Source organism: Herpailurus yagouaroundi, unplaced genomic scaffold, assembly GCF_014898765.1.
Source record: "Herpailurus yagouaroundi ecotype Mexico unplaced genomic scaffold, PumYag 221, whole genome shotgun sequence".
Taxonomy (NCBI): Eukaryota; Metazoa; Chordata; class Mammalia; order Carnivora; family Felidae; genus Herpailurus; species Herpailurus yagouaroundi.
The window spans coordinates 17,856,391-17,877,434 of NW_024412452.1; the positions used below are offsets into that span (position 1 = coordinate 17,856,391).

At 44.6% G+C, this 21,044-nt stretch overlaps 1 protein-coding gene across 1 annotated transcript; it reads right to left on the reverse strand.

The window, feature by feature from the left end:
* Window positions 1–236: 236 nt before the first annotated feature.
* Window positions 237–20,332, reverse strand: SLC1A4 (solute carrier family 1 member 4). The gene is made up of 8 exons (XM_040458255.1): window positions 20,325–20,332; window positions 13,141–13,183; window positions 10,897–10,959; window positions 9,187–9,353; window positions 6,322–6,555; window positions 4,941–5,135; window positions 4,513–4,647; window positions 237–2,311 (listed from the first exon to the last, which is right to left on the reverse strand). Exons 3-8 carry the CDS (start codon window positions 10,936–10,938, stop codon window positions 2,077–2,079), a joined length of 1,008 nt encoding a protein of 335 aa, XP_040314189.1. The 5' UTR covers window positions 10,939–10,959; window positions 13,141–13,183; window positions 20,325–20,332; the 3' UTR covers window positions 237–2,076.
* Between the last annotated feature and the right edge of the window lie 712 nt (window positions 20,333–21,044).

A 21,044-nucleotide genomic window follows, 5' to 3' on the forward strand; every position in this document is an offset into this window, starting at 1 on the left:
GGATCAACAACCAGCCAGAGTGTAAAGGTTTCCAGGCACCTCTCAGCTTGGTTCCTGGTCACTCCTGGCTTCACAGGGGACAGGAGAGACTTAACTGGTTTAAAGAGATTTGGAGGGACTTGGGCCTCCCCACCAGCTGGACTGGCTCTGTGTAGCAGGGCTCTTCCCCACTCCTTCCACTCAGGAACACAACCCCGGTTTTAAAACAGAGAAGTCTGACTGTTTCTGTCCTGCCCGCCCATTCTCAGTACAATGGGACACACATCCTAACGTGTGTGTGTGTGTGTGTGTGTGTGTGTGTGTGTGTGTGTGTGTGTGTTTCGCTTCTGCAGGGCCTGGGTGACAGCAATGCCACGGCAACAGGGAAAATAAGAAAACGAAGGATGCCGACAGTCTGGGAGCCGTTGTGGCCTGTTGTGAGTGGCAGAGCTGCTGCCCGGGTCTTGGAGTCACACGGAAGTCAGGGACCCAGAAATGTGGTGGAAGGTGGGGGTGGCTGATTCAGGAACGCTTGAACGACATCAGGAGGTTGCACTTGATGCTATCAAATAACTACAAAGAGAACGAGGGGCATGATAGAAGTGGTTAATGCACACAGAGCAGAAAGCCCTGGTCGTAAGAGATATTTTTACCAGCAGGATGAGGCCTCTGTGGAGAAAGGTATCACTTAGGTAAAAACTAAGAGCTTTGGGGTGTCAGCACTTGATATCCAAGAACTGAAATGGTTGTTTTCACGGATTCACCAAATCCCTCTGAGGTAGGTAAGAGGCAGGTGACATCAGCCCCATTTTACAAATGGGGTGAAGTGAGGCCCAGGACTTGCTGCAGGTCACACCAAGGATACACACCACAGCCACAGTGAAATAGCATTCTTGTGCCTTTCAGTCCTCCCTGTCCCTGGCAACACGGGTCTTCTTTATGAAGCCTCCTCGCCTACATTCAAACCCAGTCAGTAGGCATCTGGAGGAAGCGGACATTTGGCTTATAATTTAAATCTTGATGTACTGGCAGGAAAAGAAACTAAGCCCACAGAAATCAGCCAAAGCTGGGGGGTCTGGGGAACTTGGAATGGGGGCATCCCACCCTAATTAGTGAGTGGGTTTGTGGTTTTCTTTTTGTCTTTGTTTTGCTGCAGTGCAGCATTTTAGGGGTCTGGTTGAATTATAATAATAGACTGATAAACCAACAAGGGTTCTGAATGTGATGACCATGGAGGAAGAGGCCCCTCTCTGCCTATTGCCAGATCGGAGTGGATGGGGATAAAGCTACAGTGTGGTCAGAGGCCAGGTCACAGAAGCAGCAAATTTCCCCAGGGGTTGGGACGAGAATAAGGATGACTCTGTGTGTGTGTGTGTGTGTGTGTGTGCGCGCGCGCGCCCGTCCTGATAGGGTGCATCCCTTCCCCTGCAGGCTGCATGCCCCCTCCTTTCTCTGACCTCAGAATTTAAACTGTTTACTTAGTGCCCCTGACCAGAGACCCCCGCAGTGCTAACACCATCTAGAGTATTTCTAACTTGACAACTTGCAGTGCCTCCAAGCCCCCAAGCAACCAGTGAATCAGAAGCCAGCCACACCTCGCAACAGTACAAAATCTAGACACCTCGAGTCCCAGCTCAGTGAATTCCAGCCAAGGGTAAGAATTTAGGAATTTTTCCAATTACTCCGGCTCATGAGGCAATGCGACAGATGACTGTAAACCCCCTGGGTTTGCCCAGAGAGCACCCAGTGCAGAGCTGACTGGGCGCAATGAGGAGTACATGTTCCACACTCTGACTGCCAGGACCTGTGAGCCTGCTACGCACCCAGCCTGGCAGCTGGAGGGCGTGTTTCCAAACAGAGCACACACGGTTGCACCTGGACACGGATGAAGCCGAATATCAGAGTGCCCTGGTCTTCGGTAACCAGTTCCCACTGGGAAGCCCAATGCCTGTGCCGAGAGGTAATCCTCAAACTGGTGACTGGGCCAAAGCATTGCTTGGAGGCTAAAAGTCAGAGAGCGAGCGCGGTGTCTGGCATTCGGCAGCTGCACTAACAGGCCGGGCACCGCCGCTGCCGGCAAGCCCAAAGCGAGCCCTGTCACAGAACCGACTCCTTGGATTCCAGTTCCGGGGCGCTGGCCGCAGGGCCGGCGGGGTTCTGGTGTGTTACCAGGGGCGACGTCTCCTCCTCCGATTTGCAGTTGGGGACGGCCTCCACCTTCACCTCGCTCAGTTCCTGCTCCTCTTTCTTCATCGCCTTCTGATTCAGGTGGTGGAGAATGCCCGCACCCAGGGCATCCCCTTCCACGTTCACCACGGTGGTGGTGCGGTCCCTGCAGGAAAAGACAAGGCAGGCCTCACACCGGTGCTGCGGTGACAGCAGCCTGCAGGCCCTGCTGTTTTCTGGACAGCAGGCTACTAAGGGCACAAGCCTCACTTCACTCTAAACTGATTTTCTTTCAATATTTCTTATTTTGTGAAACTAATAACCTGATTGTGGAAAACCTGGAAGAAAGAGAAATATAAAGAAGAAAACAAAAGTCAGCCATCCATACCTCACAACTCTGAGAGAATCTAGTAACATTTGATCTGTTTCCTTCCAGTCATCTTCCTGTGTATGTATTTTTGGTAGAATAGACATCATCATATGAAAATCACATATAACTGGGATGGATAGTGTAGACGTGGTTTTGCATCCAGCTTCTCTCCCACTCTCAGTACACCGTGGGAACACCCCTTCTTTTTCTCACCTCAACACTGCGTCTCTGCTGAATGTTAATCTTTGTATGTATTCCATGGCGGCTGGCAAACACCATCTCACAGCACTGTCCTTTCCAGAAGCTTGTCTTCCCATAGATTAGCCCAATAACCTTCCTCTCTCCTGGGGTTCAGAACAAGTACAGTGCCCACTTTGAACACAGGGGAAAAGGTGTGAACTTGCCTGACTGCCCCAGAGAAGCTGAGGGCTGTGGAAGCAGAGGCCACAGGGTGGTGGAGGGCTCACGTGACTTTAAGTCTCTACTGGGCGGCCCACCTGGGGCCCTATTTCTCTGTTCCTGACTAAGTGCCTCTTAAAGGCCTGCCTTCCCCATGCAGAGGCAACTGAGTAAGAAAGCAGACGGGGCCTCTGATGCTCCATTCTGGTCCTGTCCCACTCACCAGCTCAGGGACTGAGTTCCATCTGATGAGCTGTCCGGATGATGCGAGTTTCTGCTGCACATTTCAACCTCATTGTGCTGAGGAGCCATAAGGATTCTGAGAGGCTCCTTCAAATTTCCAGGGCTTACACAAAGGGCTGGAGACCACCATTCCCAACCACAATGGGCAGAGCCGTAAGCCCGGTGCCAGGTTCCAGTTTAGGTTATATGCCATGCCTGGCTCTGGCTAGCCAGGAGTGTCTTTCTTCACTAAGGTACTTGTTTACCACCATCCTGGAACTCTTCTATTCACTGTGGAGGTGCTAGCTCATTTAATCTTCAACACAGCTCTGATGTAGGTTGTGCAATTATTCCCACTTGACACGTGAGCACATTAAAACACAGAACAGTTCCAATTACACAACTAATAAATGGCAAAGCTGAGATGTAAACCCAGGTACCTGGGCTCCACGGCTCATTTTCTTTTTTTTAAAAAAAAAATTTTTTTTTCAACGTTTATTTATTTTTGGGACAGAGAGAGACAGAGCATGAACAGGCGAGGGGCAGAGAGAGAGGGAGACACAGAATCGGAAACAGGCTCCAGGCTCTGAGCCATCAGCCCAGAGCCCGACGTGGGGCTCGAACTCACGGACCGCGAGATCGTGACCTGGCTGAAGTCGGACGCTTAACCGACTGCGCCACCCAGGCGCCCCTCATTTTCTTATCCATATGTTGCTACTGTCCAACATTAGTAACTCAGGTGAACTTCCCTATAAAATAAGTATTGTTTATACTCAAACAAGGTATCACATGACTCAAGGAATCCGAACTCAGAATCAACACTCACTGTTCCGTGCCATTACAGGAGTGCTGGTGATGGTGGTGCAAATCACACCTCCTTCCTCACTCCATTTCCTCTGCAGTCAAATGCTCCACCACTGAGCTGTACCCCCTAAGTCCGCTTCCTCTGAGCCCAAGCCACTCACATCAGCTGGGTTCATCTTCACTTCCCTCTCAGAAATCACTCCTTGGATGTTCCAGGCCAAGGACAATCATTCCCAAAGGCTCCTTGCAGCCAACAATCTCCATTAGACCCTGTGCCGCCTCGGCCTGCACAGGGGGCCCAGCCTGGGCCTTGGACCCCTGCTTTCCTGGATGCTCTGACTGAGTTCTCAGTAATGACATTTCATGATCATTCATGGGCCTTTGTCTCTCATATTGTTTAATTTTTTCTAGCTCTAAATCTTGTCTTGCCAGCTCAACTGTAGGCTCCCTTCACAAAGCAGGGAGCATGTGTGAAGTTTCTCTGCATGCCCCAGGCCCTGCAGGGCACCGAGCTCCCAGGGAAGTCAGCACAGACTTTCTTTTATTTAGTGCCCTTAGGACTTGCTACTTACACAATCCAGTCCACAGCCAGGATCAGAGAAAGGTCATGAGTGGGCAGCCCAATGGCCTCCAGGATAATGGCGATGGTGAGGACCCCTCCAGCGGGCACGCCAGCTGCTCCAACGCTGGAGGCTGTGGCCGTCACTCTAAGGGGTGGCACAGAAGATTAGCCGTTAACACAGAACATGGTGTGGGCACAGAGAAATATGCAAAACATGGCAGCTATGGCTTAGAAACTGAAAACCACACAACCCTAGATTCTGCCGGCTGTGCCCTTGAGAGATGATTCACTCTCTTCAAGTAATGAATTCACGCTGTGACATCCCCAAGTCATGGTGAGACTGGTATTCATGAGGTTTTCCGAAGGAAATCACACATGTGCAAAACCCCTCGAGTTTTGACCCAGGCCTAGAGATGAAGAAAAGAATAGTGCGCTTACAGAATCGTGAAAATCTGTCCTGCTTTCAGCTCGATGTTGTTGAGCTGGGCGATGAACACGGTGGCCACACACTGGAAGATGGCCGCTCCGTCCATGTTCACGGTGGCCCCGATGGGGAGGATGAACCTGCTGATCCTCTTGTCCACACCGTTGTTCTCCTCAATGCACTTCATCATGGAGGGAAGGGTTGCTGAGCTGGAAATGGAAGAACAACCCACTGTGAGAATAGTCCTTCGCAGCCAGGCTAATATATCACTCAGCTCAGATCCAGGAACAGAGCAATTAGCATCGTCCTCATTTTTGGTCCCTGCACTCCGAAATCAGAGAAGAATCGGAATTGTTTCAAAGTTTCTGTCATGATGTGGGGTTTTGTCAATTCCCAAAGTATTCAAGATCTGACTCCCTAGATTTACCTGTTATTTACCTATATACACCTGTTCAAAATATTTCAAGAAACTACACACTACCTCATGGTGCAAACTGTTCTCAAGAGAACAAAGAACTATTTATTCATATGCGCATCTCCTATGTTGAATTTTTCCCCCAAAAAAGTAAAAGGCAAGCTATGATCTTTTTTCCTTTTTAGGGCAAGAAGTAGCAGTGGCTACTGTGGAGAGTAACTGTGTTCCTAGATAACTCGAAGGTCAAGCCCCACTCCAGCCCGCTCTGCAGGCTCCACAGAGGGTAGCCGGCACAGCTGAGAAGTAGATTTGTTTCTGTCTAAGCCAGAGAATTTACCTACCTAATTCTTTTTACCATTCCTACTGTGTCATATAAATAGCCAGTCAGGATGGGAGGAAACATGCAGTAGAGAGGCAAAAACCAAATGTATAAATGCAATGGGCCGCCAGCCTTTGAAAGTTTTTTTAACATATTTGGAAAGCCCAACTGTTTTGAAGGATTTCCAATAATGATAAGGTGCATCTTTTGTACTAAATTAAATAATCCCACAATACTGTGGATGATGCATCCCTCACCATGATGCCTTGGTCTTATTTTCTAATTCATGTATCCAGAGGTAGAATTGGGGAGGTGTCATTCTGGAACTTCCCTGTGGTGAGTTTTGAGTTAAGTGGTTGCCTTCTTTTACTCAGGCAAAGGTCTTACTAATTAGGGTGAGGACCCACAACTGGGTTAAATAATGATTCGACCTCTAAGGAGCAAGAAGGAGGAGGGAATGAGGCAATCCCTCTTTTTGGCAACCCCAGAAACCCACTTCCATAAAACTGTGGGACTGGTAATTTGAAAAAACCAGACAAGATCAATTGAGAGTTTTCAAGAAATTAAAATATGTCGAGATGTTGGTTGTGCATCACCGACTGGGTTCTGGTCCCACAGTAATATGGCTCCGAGCAGCCAAGGCCGCTTGAAACCGACTCACCTGGAGCACGTGGCAAATGCTGTTGCAAACGGTGTGAGGAGGCCCAGGAGGAACCTGAATGGGTTTTTTCGTGTGAACACAAAATAAATAAGTGGCAGAACAATTCCTCCATGAATAAAATGGCCCAATATGGATGTGAAGATATATTTTCCAAGGCTGGTCACCAGCACAATGATGTCTTTCATTTCCAAAATCTTGCTTCCAACCAGGAACATGATGCCCACAGGCACATACCTAGGGCATGAGCATAGGGTACTTGTCAGTAAGAGTGACGTGATGATGGGGCTGGGAGATGAAGACCCTTCCTGATACACAACACAGGGACTTTCAACTAAGTGGTCTTCATTTCTCCTTAGGATAAACCTAGGGGCTCCTGACTGGCTCAGTCGGTAGAGCATGCAACTCTAGATCTCAGGGTAGTGAGTTCATGCCCCACCTTGAGTGTGGGACCTGCTTAAAAAAAAAAGAAAAAAGAAAAAAATGAAGCTCTCCCTAGTATGATTCTGAGGAATAGAAAAGGATGGGCCCATTTTATATAGGCTGTGAAACTAAGTAAAATTAACATGATAAATCACCAGGGATAAGAGAGTCAGGACCAGAACCCAGACTTCTTTCTCCTTGGGTATATTATGTTCTTAATAGAGGGATGCTACCAACCACCTGGGCTCCTTAGTGGAAAGCCAAGGGACTCCTCAAGATCAAAGCCTCTGGGACTGAGAACCTGACTTTCAGCCTTGGTCAGGCTTGTTCTGGGAACTTAGAAAAACAAAAGACTAACACCTATTTTGTAGAATTGCTGTGATACAGAACTGAGCCAAAGCTGGGACTTTTGTTAAGTTTTAAATTCCTTGTGGTTTGCAAAACATGATTCCGTGGGAAAAAGTCATTAACAATGACCCTCAGGGAACACTCCTCGAACGTGAAGATTTTTTTAATGGCAAGGTGGGAGGAAAAAAGGGAAGAAATGAACTATGGGAGCTACAGAAAACAAAAGTCAGCTGTTTTGAAGTTAATATAAATTTAGGAAGAATTTTATAACCATTGACTTTGTAAGTTTCAATTACATAAATATAATGTCACATAGTTCAAATGTGAAAGTGTTCAAAAGGATGAATAAAGTCTCCCTCCCACTTCTCCCTGCAAGTACTCAGTTTCCTTCCCTGGAGATAGCCAATGTCACTGGTTTCTTGAATTTTCTTTACAGATATTCTAAGCAGTTTTATTAATTTTAAATTCCATAGCAACTCATGAATGCACTGTCCTTTCAAAAAGTTAGAACACAGATTAGGCCAAAATCCTCTTTAGGCACCACCCTCATGCCAGACTCCTCCTCAGAGAACTACTTTGTTTACTATGCATTTAGATACATAAGTATGTATTTAAGACTTTTAAAAGTATTATTTATTTATTTATTTATTTATTTATTTATTTATTTATTTATTTAGAGAAGGGGGAGAGGCAGACAGAGGGAGAGAGAATCCCAAACTGGCTCTGCACTGTCAGCACAGAGCCTGACGTGGGACTCAAACTCACAAACTGTGAGATCATGACCTGAGCCAAAATCAAGAGTTGGATGCTTAACTGACTGAGCCACCCAGGCGCCCCCAGGTAAGGCATTTTAAACCCTAATTCTGGTGAGATGCCCTTACTGGGCAACAGATCGCCACTCCAGTCAGACACACAGCAGGCTCTGCCTCTGTGACTAGTACCTTGAATTGAAGGAATGACTATAAATTGGTTTCCAGATTGAAAGTGTCTTAACCCAAGAACATCACTTTCTTGAATAATCTCCTGTAATCTAAACTTTTGAGAATATTTTAGACTAAAAAAATAAGCCAGGAAAAGAATCTGACATGTGATGAAAATACTTTTTTCTTTCTGAAAATATTTTTCTCCCCAGAACCACAATAGTCATATGAAGGGTCACATTTGCAAGGACAGAGTCAGATTCTAGAATTTTTGGTTGGGGAAGATAAACACCACCAGTGGGGGCTCTGGACTTGGCCTCCCATTAATGATAAACTTCACTACCAAATTCCAGGCTTCTGTCCTAAAATCTGCCACCCTAATGCTATCTGATAGAAGTTCTGGGATATTTAAGGGTTTACAATAAGGAAAATGCTTTGTGTATGAAAGGATAAACTAAGTTTTTGACAATGTATGTGTAGAAGTTAAAACCCACAGAAGTTTGACTTGAGTAAAACAGCAAGATAAAGCTTATAAGGAATAGGTGCTGGAATTGGTAGGATTTCTAAGAAATCATTTTGAGAGATCTGGTCCAATTTTTACTTGTTAGCCAGAATCAATCAAATGGTTTTTATTAAACAACTGCCCTTTTATTGATGTCACATAAAGAAACATTTATGTAAAAAGAGACCATTCCAAGTTTATATATGCGTGGGATGAAAATGAATTTGTCCTCCATGCTGTGAAATATTATAGTAAGGGGCCCCTTTGAAGCCTGAGGTGTATGGTTTTAAGATAAATAAGCCTTATTTTACATAGCAGACAGCAGATTTATGGAGCTGATTGACCCACAAGATGGTATGGGCATCCTATATGATATGGATAATGGTAGAAACCCATAAATAAATCACCAGTGACAGAACCATAAGGGGTCACCGTGGGTGGTGAAGAAGGCACAGGTAGCTATGGCACATTCCTGATTCTCTGAGACTGGGGACGTGAGGAGAAACCTCTCCACCTCCACCACCCCCTCTATCAAGTCTGGCCTAAGGCGCATCAACCACAGATGGAGTTCTGAGCCAGGTTGGCCCCACAGGGGTGACCTCGGACAGCAGACTGGGATTCTTTTCTGGATGGCAGGAGAAATAAGAGGGAGACTAATGCACAGGCCAAACTTACCACATGATCCATGACACCAGCACCATCGTTGCCTCATTGAAGGCATTGAAGAAACGGATGAGCTCTTCTCCTTCGGAGCCGAGTTTCTTTAGGGCCACTCCTAACACCAGGGCAAAGAGGACCAGTCCTAAAATGTTCATCCCTTCGATCTCGGTGCCAATGGGGATCTGTGGGATCAGAAGGGACAGAGGATCTAAGTTTATAATCTATGAGTGAGAATTCAAGTAGAGGTCAGACGATCACTTCAAAGGGTTGCTTTTAGGAGATCCGGTTAATATAACATTGTATATCAACTACACTTTGATGATAAATATAAAAAAATAACATTAAAAAAATAAAAGAGCTGGTTGGTGAAAAGTTTCTTCAGATCGAGAGTCAATGATTGTAATTGTGCCTCCCAAATGTCCACAAATTCTTTGTTGCTAGACTGTTGTGGTGGCCCTCCTAGCTGACAAATTACACAAAAGATTTTCAGGATCAACGTGGATATTTTTAGGATATTCTTTCCTAAATCACTGACTTAAAATATATAGACATACTGTATTCCTTTTTTTCCCCCCATAATGCTCAATTGCACTACTACAAGCATATATTGGAGTAATGTTTATTCCATCAAAACACACTATGAGGGGCGCCTGGGTGGCGCAGTCGGTTAAGCGTCCGACTTCAGCCAGGTCACGATCTCACGGTCCGTGAGTTCGAGCCCCGCGTCAGGCTCTGGGTGGATGGCTCAGATCCTGGAGCCTGTTTCCGATTCTGTGTCTCCCTCTCTCTCTGCCCCTCCCCCGTTCATGCTCTGTCTCTCTCTGTCCCAAAAATAAATAAACGTTGAAAAAAAAAATTAAAAAAAAAAAAACAAAAAAAAAACACACCATGAAATTCTGAACAGGAAACATATGTCAGCACGGCAAAAATAGAATCAGCATTTTTACCACAGATCTGAGTTCTAGTCCCAGCTCTGATATTAAATGACTTCTCAGACTTTCAGGTTCTTCAACTGTCAGATGAAATGAACTGGACTAATTAGTAGTTTTCAACTTTTTTTTTTAAGTAGAACTTTTCCTCAATCAAAGAAAGACTGGGATAACTCAGAGCCCCTCAGCCCTCAGAAGCTGTATGTGTGGGGGTGGGGAAAGGGTAAAGTACCTGCTTCTTCCCATGACAGCTCTGGAGAAGCACTGAATAATCCTCAAGGTCCCCTGTCCCTTCCAGCTCTATCATGAAGGCTGGGACCTCACCCAGTGTCTGGCCAATAATAGCTGCTCCAAGAACATGTGTGAATGAATGATGGCAATAGTGAGCTAAGGCCCCAAGATAAGTTCTATGTGTAGAGGTAGTTATATTTTATTAGTTATATTTCAGGATGGCAGAAGGGGTGTTATAATATATATATATATATATAAAATATATTTTAATATATTTACATATATAAAATATATTTAAAAATAGATAAAATATATTGAAGAAAGGGGATATTAGTTCCAATTCAATGAAATGGATCTACTAAAGATTCCAATACTACAGATACTGGCCTTTGGCCATGTTGGTAAATAACCTAAGGAACAAACCTAATGTATGTTCTTCGGACAGTTCATTCAAACACCAGAGTTTTCAACCCTGCTGAGGAAAAGATGCATCACGTAAGCTCCTGCAATTAGAAGCATTATTTGCTTTATAAGTCATTTGCCACAAGTGATCTTATAGTTTTACCTTTTCATGGGTTACGTTTCCAGAGCTCGTGTTGTGGGTCATCTCTCTATAATCAGTTGCATACTGGGAACAAGAGAAAGAAAAACCCGCTGTTAGTTCACAGGTGAAGACCAATCAGAGGAAGGGAGACGACTGTGGGGCCTCTTGTTATTCCTCACTATTCACTCCAAGTGTTCTCAGAATTCCTCACTCGGTTGGCCTGACAAGGGCCTATGAGAACTGTACAAAAGTTACTTAAGGCCAAGGGAGCATACACCCCAAGAGGCCTCTGCATTATTCAGGGACCCACAGCGTTAGGGACAATGGTTTGGAGGAGGAGGTCTGCACAATTTCATCCTGATAGTTTGATATTTCAAACAGCTGACACTTTATGTTACTTGGAGAACATTAATTTCATAATGCTGAAGTTTACTTTTCAATGTCTTATTTTATTTTTTTTAATTGATTTTTTAAAAATGTTTACTTATTTATTTTTTTATAGAGAGCACAATGGAGAGGTAGAGAGAGAGGGAGACAGAGCATCCGAAGCAGGCTCTGCACTGACAACAGTGAGCCTGATGTGGGGCTCAAACTCACAAACCGCAGAATCATGACCCGAGCCAAAGTCGGAAGCTCAACTGACTGAGTCACCCAGGCGCCCCTATTTTCATTCATACATTTATGCTCCACTTTGTTCCAGAACTTGTTTGAGCTTGACTGCTTTTTCAACATCTACTTCTAATTTGCCTTGGCCTCTACTCTCCAAAGCGAAGGATGTGAGGCAAGATGGCATTTTCTGGCTAAGTCATCTGGGAGACTCACTTATAAGTACAATGACTCTCCAAACTCTGGTCCTACAGTTGACTTCACATACTTCTGTCTGATGCGCACACAGCTGTCTCCCTGTGGCGGTATGCACAATTGAATGGAATCCGTTATAAAACACCTTTCCTGACCTCTTCTAAGGACACCTGGCTCTGAACTGTCCCGAGGAGCCCTTTAGTGTATACTGCTTTGTGCCTACTGTTGATGAGGTCTGGTTTCTTTCAGCTTTGATTTATCAAGCTTTCAGACAGACAGAGGTGTTCAGCTGTCCTGTGATTAAGGGTGACAGGGGAAAAAAACCCACCCTACACCTTCTGCGACAAGCACTGAAAACTCCATAAACCTTTTACTTTTTTCCTATCTCACAGTATAAATACAAGCCACAGCTGTGTTTACATGCAGTTCTTAAAAAGGGGGGGGGGGCACCTGGGTGGCTCAGTCGGTTAAGCAACTGACTCCTGATTTTGGCTCAGGTTATGATCTCATGATTCGTGAGATCAAGCCCCTCATTGGGCTGTGCATTGACAGTGTGGAGCCTGCTTGGGATTCTCTCCCTCTCTCTCTGTCCCTCCCCAATTCACGTGCAAGTTCTCTCTCCCTCTCAAAAATAAACAAATACACCTTTAAAATAAATAAAATAAAAATAAGAGAGAGGGAGAGAGGGCTGTAAGTAGAAACAGAAACGTTTGCTTGGAAAAGTAATGAGATTAGTCTATCTAATCTAGACCTTTATATTCCTTCTCCTCACAAAGGACTATAGGGACGCTACTTGCAGTCTTGCAAACATTAGAGAAAAACAGAAACAATCTGTCTATCAATACGGGACTGACAGAAAGAAATTATGATATGCTCATACAGTGGAATACGGCCATTAACATTATGCCGAAGGATATTTACTGACATGAAAAATGTTTATCATATGCTGCCTTAAAGCAGAGATTAAAAACAATATGTGTAGTATGTGTACATACTATTAAAATGTGTAGTATAATTATTTTTATTTTCAAAATGTGTGTGTGTGTGTGTGCACATGCAGAGAAAAAACATACCTGAAGGATGCATACCAAAATGTTAATGGATATCTCTAGGTAGTGGTTATGGTGATTTTTAGTTTCTTCCATATTTTTCATATTTTGCACTTTATTTTTTTTGCATGAGCATATATGACCTTTATAATCAGAAAAAAAGATAAAAGTATATATATCTTTCCCAGGTGATATGAAAAGATGATGGAACCAGGGGGATATTTCAGGAAACCTTTCTGTTTTTTGTGGTTTGGTTTGTTTTTACTCCAGGGTCCCCTCTATAAAAACGTAAGCCAGCGTACCAAGTTTTGTTAACAATACTACCCGGCCTGTCCCACCTTACCTAACTCTACAGCCGAATTTATACACCACCCCAATCAAAGTTTCCCGTTCTTAACAAAGCATCAAGCCTTACCGTGCGGAAAGTGGCAACCACAAGATTTGAGGGAAACAGGTTTCTGTTGGAAAAGAAAGCACTTTGTCAGTGTTCTTAAGATTCAGCATTCAAAGCGTCTGCTCTAAGATGCCCATTCCTGACAGCTCAACACACAATGTTCCCTCTCTCTCCACCTCCAGAAGTTACTGTGGCCCCTGCTTGACCCAGGCACCCTACTATGCCTTGGCTGCTGGGCCACAATAGATGCTCTGAGAGCACAGTCTTATGCTCATCTCCCTCGTGGTACTCCAGGAAAACCATAGCACTCTCTTTTCCCCAAGAAGTTAAGCCCTATTGCGGAGGTTTTCAGCAAGAGTGGTACAGCCCACTGGTGAAATCCAAGGGAGTGTTTTCATTGTCAAAATAATTGGGGGGCATTCCTGCAGTTGGGGGAGTGTGTATAGCGGAAGGTGCCAGGTCCCAGCTATTCATTCTACTGAGGCCCTCACGTGGCCCTCACGCTGTCCAAATGTCCTATATACCTGTAGATGAAAACCTTATTTATAATTACCTCAGCCTAAACCAACTCCAAAACAAGGTTGGTTTTTTGCACAATTTGAACTTACACTGAATCTTCCAGAAATGCAACTACTGTGTAAAATGTGGGATAATTTTTTGCTTTATTCAGAATCTTGCAAAAAATTGTTCATCTTTCTGGAAAATCACATCACGAATGGCAAATTGTAGGATCTGAGTCCTTAATTACCCACACAAGTATCAAGTACCAGCCTGCATTTACAGCTGTCTCATTCACAGTGAATGTAAATTGAGAGGCAAGCACCTAACCGCTTTGTTTCAGGATACTTATGTATTAAAACATATTATTTTTTATTATACATTACTCTCCTTTTATCTTTTTATATTACTGTTGAGTCATGTTGATGCTTTGAGATTATGTGTGTAGGTAAATTCTATTTATGGATTTCATTTCAGGATGAAGAGGTTTATAAAATAGTTGTCATAAAAGGAGGGCAATAGAACTGATCAAATTAAGCTAGATTTTGAAACCAAAATCTATTCATGCAAACAGTTTTTACTGAGAGCCTCCTTTGGATCAGGCTCTATGCAAGATGCTGGTCTTAATATATAACAAAATTCCAGTGACATTTCCCTGTCCATCGGTTGTACCACTTCCTTTAAGAATAAGTCTAGAAGAGGGGTGCCTGGGTGGCTCAGTTGGTTGACTGTCCGACTTTGGCTCAGGTCACGATCTCACAGTTTGTGGGTTCAAGCCCTGCATCAGGCTCTGTGCTGACAGCTCAGAGCCTGGAGCCTGCTTCAGATTCTGTGTCTCCCCCTCTCTCTTCCCCTCCCATGCTCATGCTCTGTTTCTCTATGTCTCTCAATAATAAATAACCGTTAAAAAAAAAAAAGAGTAAGTCTAAAAGAGTGAACCACTCCAAATCATCCTTTACAATTTATGTCAAACTTACCCAGTAATTCTGACTTCTGTGGTTGAATTGTTTCCCTAGCACTGGAATCTCTATGCAACTATTTGCAATACATTTGGTTTCAGAGGTAGGCAGCTCTGACTGCAACCCGGCTTGGCAAGCGGTCTAAGATAGGCTCCTGGAAGTTACATCTTGTGCAATGCCCTTCCCTTCAGTGTGGGCTAGAAGGACCTCTTTCTAGCCAGTAGAATACAGCAAAGGTGATGGGGTGTCATTTTCAAGATTCAGCTACATAAAATCGTGGCTTCCTTCTTGCTAGAAGACTTTCCTTATTGCAATTCATTCTTTATTAAAACTCATTGAACTGTACACCTAAAATGGGTGCATTTTATTGTACCTAAGTCACATCTCAAAATTGCTTAAAAAAATAAAGATACAGTGCTAACTGCAAAGAAGATTTTACAACCATAAACATGCATACTTTCAATGGGATGACTGAACTTTCTATAGCTCAGCTCTCAGATGTGAATCCCTAGGAAGGCACCACCTGGGGGCAGTGAGATGGAGCTCATGCATCCCCAAAATCATTCTCCTCTCCCTTGGTCCCTCTGGTCACCACAGAACATGCGCAGTCCCTCTTGCCCACACCAAGGGCAAGGAGCTGAGATTGTGGCAGTAAAGCAAAACATTTCTCTGAGCTCTTGACAGATTGTGCCTTTGGTGTTGTTGGGGGCGGGGGGGCGGGTTGGTATATAGATACAGGTGCCATAATTTAAAAGTGTCAAGTCCATACTAAATTCAGAGAGCCAAGTCAGACCAAATCAGGAGAGAGTGAATGGACAAGCCTTTCCAGTGCTATAGGAGTCTTTGGGTACACTACTTAAACAGAAAAACCGGTCTGGGCTGAGGCTGAACTGCCGGAAGGAGAACTTCTGTCAGCGGTAGCATATGCTCCCGCAGCTCACACAGTGAAACACTTCAAAGATGTTTCTTCTTTATACATTGGGTACCGTTTGCTCTTCTGATCCTATTTGTCAAGGGTGGTCTGCATTTCCCTGTCCTATATGAAAAGAATGGAAAACAATTTACTTTTGCTTAGGTATATTTTTTGTTCCAGAAATATTTCCTTTTATTTAGGTTCAAAAATTCTTTACCAAATTTATGAAAATTTCAAAGACTCTTCAGAACAGGATATGGCACGGTATGTGCGCCTGCTATATATTTATTATCCTTAGTGTTTATTGTTAGAGTCCGTTAACAGGGACATGCCCCTTCAGATCTTGCTACCCCCTACAAGGCTGGGAGCAGAGGAAGGGCTGGGGGTCCTGGGCTTGCACTATGGTGACAGTAGGGGGCAGAGGGAGTAATCTACCCTCTTCCTAAGGCCCATATCCAGTTTTAGATTCCAGCTAGTAAGGTTACTGCTGGGACCCCCGGGGTGGGGGACTTTTGGGGAAATGAGGCTAAGAACAGCACTAATTCTCTGTAGCAAGTAGCCTGAGGGCTGTCCTTGAGGGGCTGGGACACTAGAGAATATTAGCAAGACACTCCAATATTCACTCATTTAATACTCATAACAAGTGTAAGTAGTAGATATTATTATTGGCCTCATTTTACAGATAAATAAACTGAAGCACAGAGAGGCTAGCTGACTTGTCCACACAGCTAGTAAGTGGCAGAGCTGGATTCAAACCCAAGTAGTTGACTTCAGTGTCTGTTTTTATTTGTTTGTTTATAAGGTTCATACTTGAGAGAGTGAGAGAGAGAGAGAGAGAGAGAGAGAGAGAGAGAAAATGGGAAACAGAGCACGAGCAGGGGAGGGGCAGATAGAAAGAGAGAGGGAGGCACAGAATCCCAAACAGGCTCCAGGCTCCGAGCTGGCAGCACAGAGCCTGATACGGGGCTCAAATTCACCAATCGCAAGATCATGACCTGAGCCAAAGTTAGACATTTAACTGACTGAGCCACCCAGGCGCCCCCTTCAGTGTCTGCTTTTAATCACCACCCATGTGGCCTCTCCAGGGACTCTTTTCAGTCTCTCAACTATTCAGGTAGCCTCCTGGGTGGCAGAAGGAAAGATGTCAGGTTAAAACCTTTTAGTGTTTGCTTTTTTAAAACAACAAAGTGTCACCTTTTCCCTTTAGTGACTACTTAGGCTGAGAACCCTCGGTTAATTTGGATCCTTGTTAGATTTGCTAAGAGTCTTCATTTTGCCTATAGAAGAGAGACATAGGGCATGGGTCAAACAACCTGCTGTGGCCCAACAGTTAAAAGAAATTATTCACTATTCACTGCCTTGACTGTGATCTCGGGGCTGATAATAGAGCTCAGTCTGATAGGTTTCTTTGCAGCTATTAAAGAAATGTGTTTTTTTGCAGAGAGGCATCCTATTCACACCAGTCCTTGAAAGGAAAAGGAAGTCCCTTACGTCTCCCTCTGCAAAGGGAAAGGCTTGTAGCACTATCCACTGTTGAGAAAATGAGCACGAGAAAAAAAAAAAAGCCTAGAAAACTGAGCAACAGGCAAAATCTCATTTGTGTTTACCATGCACATGGCTGCACCCTGCTATGCTTTTGCAAAAGACAGTGGCCCAGGTCCATGTTTCTGGTTGCCAGTGCAGACGGAACCCTGGGCCCAAGAGCTGTTCCTACCTGCTACCTTTGCAGATAAGCCTCTGGCTTTTCATTTGGAACTACAAATTTTAGCACCCAAAGGAATGTTAGGAGCCAGTTGTTTCAGTCCTTCCCACTTATAGCTGAAGAAAATTGAGGTCAACTTTGGAGATCACAAACATATAATGCAGGGAGGAACAAAACTGGAATGTCAGGGAGGATATGTGAAGATTTCTGCTCCCTTTTAGAATGGAAGGCTCTTCTGTGTTTAGTTTTCACTTTTCCACATTTTCCAAATTTCCCGTAGTGCTGATTCTATCAGTCCAAAATATAGTAACTGTTCACTTCTTTTTCTCCAAGCTTGTGTGTTTCCCACACACTTAAAGACTACATTAGCTTCAAGTCCTCCTCGGCTGTCCCCGTCTGTTTACTCTTGCTTCTTTCAGACTACGAAAAGAGGGCCATCCCCATAGAGTCACGTGAAACAAACAAAAATCCCAATCGCTCTTAATACTGCTCCATTTATAACAAGAGCAAGCATATATTGGGCGAGCCCTGTTCTAAGAGCTTTACAGACATAACTCATTTAACCCTCAGAACAATCTTCTGAAGTAGTACTTTCATGATGGCTATGAAAGATGAGGAAGCTATGACACAGAGGTTAGGGACAGGCTCTAGCACTCATGATCAGGAAGTATTGTTAGGGACCAAGAAGTTCCATAATTTTTTTAAATTTATTTTATTATTTTTTAATATAATTTATTGTCAAATTGGTTTCCACGCAACACCCGTGCTCATCCCAACAGGTGCCCTCCTCAATGCCCATCACCCACTTTCCCCTCTCCCCCAGCCCTCATCAACCCTCAGTTTGTTCTCAGTATTTAAGTCTCTTATGGTTTGCCAAGAAGTTCCATAACGACTGAGTTCCTGATAACCTGTTTCTGTCTCTTTGGTGCCAAAACCATTTCATTTGGGATGGAAAGTCACAGCTCAATCACTTGGGTCACATCCAGTTCTGAGAGTCCTGTATGGTTCCGGGGCCTGGGCACAGGGCTCTGGGCTGCTCAGGAGGAGACTGGGACTTTCCCACCTGCCAGTTGCTATCCACCAACTCTACCCCTTCTCAACTCTCAAAGGGCCTGCTTCTAGCAGTGCCTCACACCCACTTCCCAGCCCGTTATTTCTAATCCACTGTGCGTTGGAAAATCAAACCACTCAGTAATGGCATTCTGAAAACCTTCTAAAAGTTACAATGAATATCTATTAGCTTCATTTCTTTCTGGCTTGTAGCTCCATCTTGAGAAAAATTCGAAATCTAGGCAGAGAGACCCTGTGGGAGTTGTGAGGCCCTCACCACCAGGAAAGCTCACGGGCTTTAGCAAAGCCTTGGCAGCAGCTGCACGAAGTCATCAGAGACTTCTCTCTGGTATTTAAGTTTTGGGCCCTTACCCGCTGAGGGCCTGCTGGATAACTGAGGTGTTTTTGCTGGCAGTCTCATTTCATTCACTGCCCACAGGCAGACAGGACCACACCCTGCCTTTGCCAAGAAACATGCCCAGAATCACATAAAATCAGCATCTGTGGGGTTTCTTTGAAGGAAGCAAATTTAAAACTTCTACCCAGAGAGCGAGGAAGCATTTAGACATGGCTCAGAACTCAGTTTCCTCTCATAAGCTGCTCAACGTCAAAGCCAAATCTGAGCAGCAGTAAATAGGCTTCTCTTTGCTGAAGAGGCTCAGATCCTCTGTTTAGAGGAAGTGGGCATTGGCCCTGACCCAAATTATGTTCTTACCTGATTCCCATTTGGCCCAGAGCAAATATTTCTGAGATGGTCAGACTAGATCAGCAGCATGGCATCATTACTACGGCATTTTGACTGGGGGAAGGGGAGAGTGGGAGAAATAGAGCCCTGGTACACAAGACCCGTAGTTTCTTTCTTTTTTCTTTCTTTTTTAAAGTTTTTTTTTTTTTTAAGTGATCTCTATACCCAACATGGGGCTCGAACTCACAACCCTGAGATCAAGAGTCGCATGCTTCACTGAGTGAGCTAGCCTGGCGCCCTGACCCATAGTTTTTCTAATCCCTCTTTTGGTAAACCACCCTGTGACCTTGAGCAAATCACTTAATCTCTCTAGTCTCAGTTTCCTCAGTCATAAAATAGGATCATACCACCTGCCCTACCTTTATCCGAGAGCTGCTGGATTAAAGGAGGTTGGCTGTTGGAAGCATTATGAAATGCAACCTATTCCCAACAAGCCACAACAAAGGTTCTCTTAGTCCTTTCCTGCAGTCCAAGTCACTGAAAAGTCTGCACCAAGACTGGTCAATAAGCCATGATGCTGGGCCACCATTCACTTCAGAAGCAGCTGCTGTAGGGGCTTGGATCTAAAACTAGAAAACCATGATCAGGAAATAAGATGTCCCTTCTGGGATGGGTGGTAATAAAGTAACCCCTCACCTTAACTTGCCCCATTTTTTGGCCACTGTCCCTCTTTTGGAGAGAAAAGAATGCTACTGAGCCTCCTTATGGGATACCGCCAGCAGGTAAGGGCTGGGCATCCACATTCCCTTCCCTGGGCTACTGATCCCTGCAAAAGAGAATCCTTTACCCCCCCCCCCCCGCCCCCCCAACCACCTTCCCTCCCAGGGAAAGCTGACTGATATAGTACTGAATGTAATGAGCCAAAGGCAGTCTCAACCTCAGCAGACTTTGTTTTCAGTGCCCTATTTAAAAGTTCCAAAACTTTAAGGATCTCTAAAGACTCCAAATATTAAGCTGCCAGATACCAGAGACTGCGATCATATCAAAGTCCTAATGGGCCACCTCCACCTGCCCTTTTGGTAAGAATTTTTTGGTCCCTCTCATCAGACGTCTTGTTTTTTTTTTTTTTTTTCAAATACAAGTCTTGGACTTCCTGTTGTTATAGTTTCAAATGAACACACTCTCTCTTAAGTGGCAGACAGTCATCACATTTTCCAGAGGGAGCAAAGGAAGTAGCAGGAAGTCAAATCACTTTGCCCAGGGTTTGCTGTTTTTCACAGCCTCAGCAACGTGGAGCTTTGCTTCGTGACTCAAGACAAAACACACCTCCAAGGCTCTGAATCTAGAATTATCGGAAATCTGGAGAGGGAGCCAGCTGAGCTCCTCACTCAGCTGAACCTGGCCAGGCCAGAAAATGCCTCCAGGGTGCAGTTTTCCCATCTGTGAACTCTAGGCTAACAGAGAAACCAAGAGATGCTGAGGCTTTGGATAATCCCAAACAACAGAAACACCACTGCATCTCAAGGGATAAAATGCAACTTCTAAGGGTCACAAAAAGCAGGCAAAACTTCCTCCCATCTAGAACTCACTCTTCCAGAAATAAAGCTCCTTGAAACTCACAATACTCTACAGTGGTCCTGACTATGGGGTGAACAGCAACTTGTCCCAAGCCACCAGAAGAGTCAGGTTTCTGGGCAATGGGTCTCATACAGCTAACCCCACCCTTGTTATCCTTGGGACCACTGACAACTCTTCAAAAATTGCCACTATCCGTGTGCGTTGGTGGTATAGTGGTGAGCATAGCTGCCTTCCAAAAATGGCCACCTTACTCTCAGCCAAAGGGCTGAAACAGGGACGGCCAGACATTACAGGTGAGGATGACCCAACAAGCACAATTTAACCAATGCTCCCAGAAGTTTTCAGGCACTGTGCAGATAAAATGGGGTGAAGATATCCGGCCTGATTGGAACGTTTTTAATGGTGAGGGTGGCCAGAGAGTTTAAGGAGTACAGTACAGGTGAGACAGCTGCCTCTTCCCTCACACACACTCATACCTAACGGTGGGGCTGGTTCTTGGCTATAACATGCAGACGGTATTTTCATATTAAAAAAAAAAAA